Source organism: Azolla caroliniana, unplaced genomic scaffold (genome assembly GCF_043228905.1).
Source record: "Azolla caroliniana isolate FFs.n. ecotype wild unplaced genomic scaffold, voAzoCaro1.0.p SCAF_4, whole genome shotgun sequence".
In the NCBI taxonomy this organism is placed as follows: domain Eukaryota; kingdom Viridiplantae; phylum Streptophyta; class Polypodiopsida; order Salviniales; family Salviniaceae; genus Azolla; species Azolla caroliniana.
This window is the reverse complement of record NW_028230439.1, coordinates 19298660-19303490: the sequence shown is the minus strand read 5'-3', so window position 1 is coordinate 19303490 and position 4831 is coordinate 19298660. Positions and strand designations below refer to the sequence as shown.

General features: G+C 35.8%; 1 protein-coding gene and 1 non-coding gene across 2 annotated transcripts; one reads left to right on the top strand and one right to left on the bottom strand.

Annotated features, from left to right (window-relative positions):
- The first annotated feature begins 202 nt into the window (after positions 1-202).
- On the top strand, positions 203-276 carry TRNAN-GUU (transfer RNA asparagine (anticodon GUU)). Its single transcript has one exon. It is a non-coding gene; the product is annotated as a tRNA-Asn (tRNA).
- Positions 277-1872: 1596 nt separating this feature from the next.
- LOC147865264 (small ribosomal subunit protein eS27y) lies at positions 1873-4531 on the bottom strand. Its single transcript, XM_087318050.1, has 4 exons — positions 4406-4531; positions 2929-3030; positions 2759-2787; positions 1873-2227 (listed from the first exon to the last, which is right to left on the bottom strand). The coding sequence occupies exons 1-4, from the start codon at positions 4406-4408 to the stop codon at positions 2101-2103; spliced, it is 261 nt and encodes an 86-aa protein (XP_087174176.1). The 5' UTR covers positions 4409-4531; the 3' UTR covers positions 1873-2100.
- Between the last annotated feature and the right edge of the window lie 300 nt (positions 4532-4831).

Genomic DNA, 4831 nt, shown 5'->3' with positions numbered 1-4831 from the left:
CATTGTTTCAAGAAATTTTGCATCAAAAGATTAGGCGCAAAAAATGTTCCAAAACGTTGATAAATTTCAATGTACAATGCTTTCATATACATTGGTGCTATTTTCTTTTAGTTTCCTATATTAATCCGTGCATGTAAGGAAATTTTTGGCTTCTTTTGATGATATATTATATATATCTAATATTACTTGCATTATATGCAAAGCTCTAGTAGCTCAGTTGGTTAGAGCGTATGGCTGTTAACCATAAGGTCGGAGGTTCAAACCCTCCCTGGAGCGATGTATTAATTAGTTTGCTAAATTTCGGTTACACCATTTTACCTGGAATCAATTTTTTATAATGTCTAAGCTCTAGGATTCTTAGGTGGATAAAAAGATTCTTACACTTCAGTGAATACGATCTTGAAGTGGAAAATTATTATGCATTTTCTATCCTATCTTAATCTTCTTGGGCTACATGCAAGTTGTATCCTACATTTGATTATCTCTTCATCACTCTTTTCTATCAATCGATGTCAATAACCTATCGATTTCATGATATAGCTAAATTTATGAGATGTTGTCAATCACTTTCATCGATTTTTAATAAATTTGTTTTGAGAATCTAGATATATTTATATTCATTGTTGATTAAGCATAATATGCTCAAAAGTTTCAACCAAACCAACACAATAAGATTCAATTGTTGACCCCGTAGACAACAAAGCATTACAAGATAATGATAATTTCAAACCCTTCCCAATCCATACAATGAAATTGAAATGCTCATCGCTAATATCATTCAAACCTATTCCAATCCCTTAAATGAAATTGAAACAGGAATAACACTTGAACCCTTTTCAATACCTTACAATGAAAATTGAAATACAAATAACTCTCAAACCCATAAATGAAATTGTAACATCACTAAAACCCGTTCTTGATGAATGAAGCTTATATCACTCAATACTAATCAAAACAATAGCACAAGTAAAATATACTCTCTAATAAATAAGTTGAACTCATTCAATATGATAGCACAAGTTCACCATCATGATTGACAAAAAAATGAACCATCAGACCACTTCTCCATTTTGGAAGCAATATCACGTTCATTATATACATTACACATAGTATCATCCATTAGAAGCATATGACCTTGTACAATTGATGCACATTTTTGCTTGCCCTCATACACAATCAGTTGCATGGAAATTCACTGATTAAGAAGATAGGGCATGATACAGCTTTAAGGTTCCAAGAGAACATCTATTGGTCTATAGTAATTGCCCTCGGATTACATTTTATTACCACCACTATGAATAAATATAATCCTATGTTTCTTACAATAAAGGAACATATTTTAGCAGTCCACTCCTTGGAAACTACAACATCTTCCACTGAGATTAAATTCAACATAAAACTACACCATCTTCCTCAACTTGAGGAGTATAAATCAACATGTCCCTGAAGAGAATATCCAAGAAGGAAGACCACATGACAGTTACATCAAGACATTCAACATAAAAATAATCCTATGTCTCTTAAACTAATGGAACATATTTTAGCAATCATTTCCTTTCCTTAACGAAAAACCCAATCAATCACTTCACAAACAACTCTCGCAGCTCCAGCCAAAAATACAATCAATCACTTAGCACAAACCATATCAACAGCATGCAATTTTGAAGACACATTGATATGCCTAGGCATTTCCAGCTCTCTGGATCAGTTGCAGAGAATAGGGGATTGAAGACCAAACGATTCTAAACTATAGATTTTGAATAACTCTTTTAAGTAGGATCTGACAACTATAACAAATGCCATTAAAACAACCTATTACATTGATAACCAGAAAGAGTCTCCGACAATATTGTCATTACAGACACACAGACAAAATTGCCACTGCAGCAAAGCCCTTCATAACTACATTCCATGAAAAACTACACCAGTCTACTGATAAAATATAAGTCTCTTGACAAAATTGTCATTACAGGTTTTCAGACAAAATTGCCATTGCAGCAAAACCCTTAATAGCTACATCCCATGGAAAATTACACAACTCTGCTGAAAGATGTAAGATGATTCATGTGATAAGACAACTCATATAGCAGGAAAGATACATCAGTCTCCTTTCTTCCTAAAAGAGCTGCCCTCAGTTAATCGAGCTCGCCCACCTGTAGGCTGACACAAGACCGATGAGCAGCCTCCACAGAGAACTACAGTTTGAGAGTGACTGAAGACAGTGGTGCTGCACAACATACCCATTGAAGATTAGCAATGCACATCTGCACACTGTAAATTAGACATAACCTACTTATGTAAAGAGTCACATGTATATATATCATATATACGGGCACATGATTGACAACAAATTATTGTGTTGTACACATATAGATAGTCTCACATGTATTAATGTATCTACAAGCACATGATTTGACAACAAACAACACTACTCATTTGATGGGTTTGTTATCATACAGTCAAACATGTAAATAGTCACATGTATATATATCATATACAAAGGCACATTATTCATCACAACATGATCAACAACAGATTATAATGTTGTACATTATTGATTTTATTGCTTTGTTATCATACACCAACAAACACCAAGAGTGTGCGTGCGTATATGAACAATTACTTAACCAGATACATCTTTCGTATACCATCAATTATATGGTTTTGTAATATACACATACTCCTTCAGCTTTGTATATGGCTTTCTAACAAACAATGCAGTAGTATGCACAACAAGTGGTAACGACAAAACACTCACATGCTGAAGCACCCCTGGCATTTCACATCCTGCAATAAATTTAATCACAGAAGACAAAATTATCAATATCTGGATAAGAGGCAGTACATAAGAATATAAAAACAGAAAATTTAGATATTAAAATTAAATGACAGGTTTACTGTCTCAATCTTTCTTTTGGAATGCCTCACCATAAAGAAAGAGTTTGGGGACTGCACAAGTCGTTTAAGCTTGTGCTTCTTCTTCTCTAGCTCAGCTGGAGGATGAAGAAGATCGATATCATTTGAGAGCACCTGTAAGATGACAGAGAATATAAGATCATACTCTATAATATTTTATAGGGCAAAGCACCAGGACACCCCTGGAAGTTCGTCTATTGACCAGAATGCCCCTGGAAGTTCCAAATTTACCAAACTACCCCTATGTCCAAAAAATTACACTTTATAAAGTAATTATACACTCAAATCTTTGGTAAATAGGGCTAGTTCGGGTCAATTTCTTCCATCTTTGGTAAATAGGGCTTGTAGATTTGAGTGTATAATTATTTTATAAAGTGTAATTTTTTGGACATAGGGGTAGTTTGGTAAATTTGGAACTTCCAGGGGCATTCTGGTAAATAGACGAACTTCCAGGGGTATCCTGGTACTTTTCCCTATTATATATATATATATATATAATTTCATTATACAAAGATGCACAAAGGCCTACAATTATAGCATTTTCACAACTTTTATCCACAAAAGAAATCCGAAACAACACAGGACAAAGAAAGAGAGAAGGCAAATCCAGTTAGTCAAGAGAACTGTTTCTTCACCAACATATTAAACTTATAATAATAGAAGAGCTCCAAATCAACACATATATATCGTAAACAGAATAAAACAAAATCGTGACGTCTAACAATTTGCAATCTGATACTTCAATTAATCAAGATCGTCACCCAATCTAGCACAGAATCAACTGTATATAGACATATATGTACATAATCCTAAAGCTTACGCCTTCTGAATATTCACAAAATGAATTAAAAAGAACTTACAATGTTCACAGAGGAAAAGTACAATTGTTGCATTCACAAGGAAAAATCCACCCATAGATGAAAATACGATAGAATGAATTCGTATAGTCTTGACATTTTAAACGACTCCTTACCAGATGCTTTATACCAAATGGGTAAGGGTCATTGTTCAGATTATTCAGGCAAACAACGTCACAGCTGAAACAAATCCAAGACCTTATAGCATACTATGAATTGGCAACTTACCAGGTTCCACAAAAGCCTATAAATAAAATTCTACACATGACACCACAACTCATTAGCGCAGAATTGTTCACAGAAGATCACATGAATGCATAAAAATTTAGGTTCAAAACCATTCCGTTTCTAACAACTAAAATAAATCTGAACATTCACCAAACAGAGAATTAACGTTTTCTCATGGTTCGGATCCACGCCGCCTCCTCTGATGTTTAAAAGGACGTTTTTCTAAGGTTCTGAATCTTCACGGAGAAAGTAAACGTGTCATGTTTTGAAACAACCGAAACAAACAGGCGTTGGAGAAGAAGCGGAAAGCAAGCAAGCAAGCAAAGGTCACAGCAGCAGAATTAAGAAGAAGGTAGGGAGAAGGAAGAGAAGAGAAAAACGGTTAGAGGTTAAGGGAGACTTACCATGGTGAGGGAGTGGAGAGATCTGCAGGGCGGCAAGCAGGCAGCTCTTCTTCTTCTCCAAAAGGACTCTGCTTATCGCTTGGAACAGAAGGTTATAGAGGGAGGAGGAAAACCATCTCTCTCTCTCTCTCTCTCTCACACACACACACACACACAAAACCCTAAAGGTCTGAAGGGAGGGAGGGGGGACGGGTTCACACGTGGGAGGGAGGAGGACTTCTTCTCGGACATCGTCTCGTCTCGTCTCGTCTCGTCTCGTGTTGTGCCTGTGGGACGATCAAACATACATACATCACATACGTACATACATACATGCGAACAACACGGGATATCTTATGGAAACACATATGCTTGCCTGCCATATTAGCTCCCACTGACTCCACGCCATCACAATGGTCGACAAATACAATATGCTCACCGAGCATC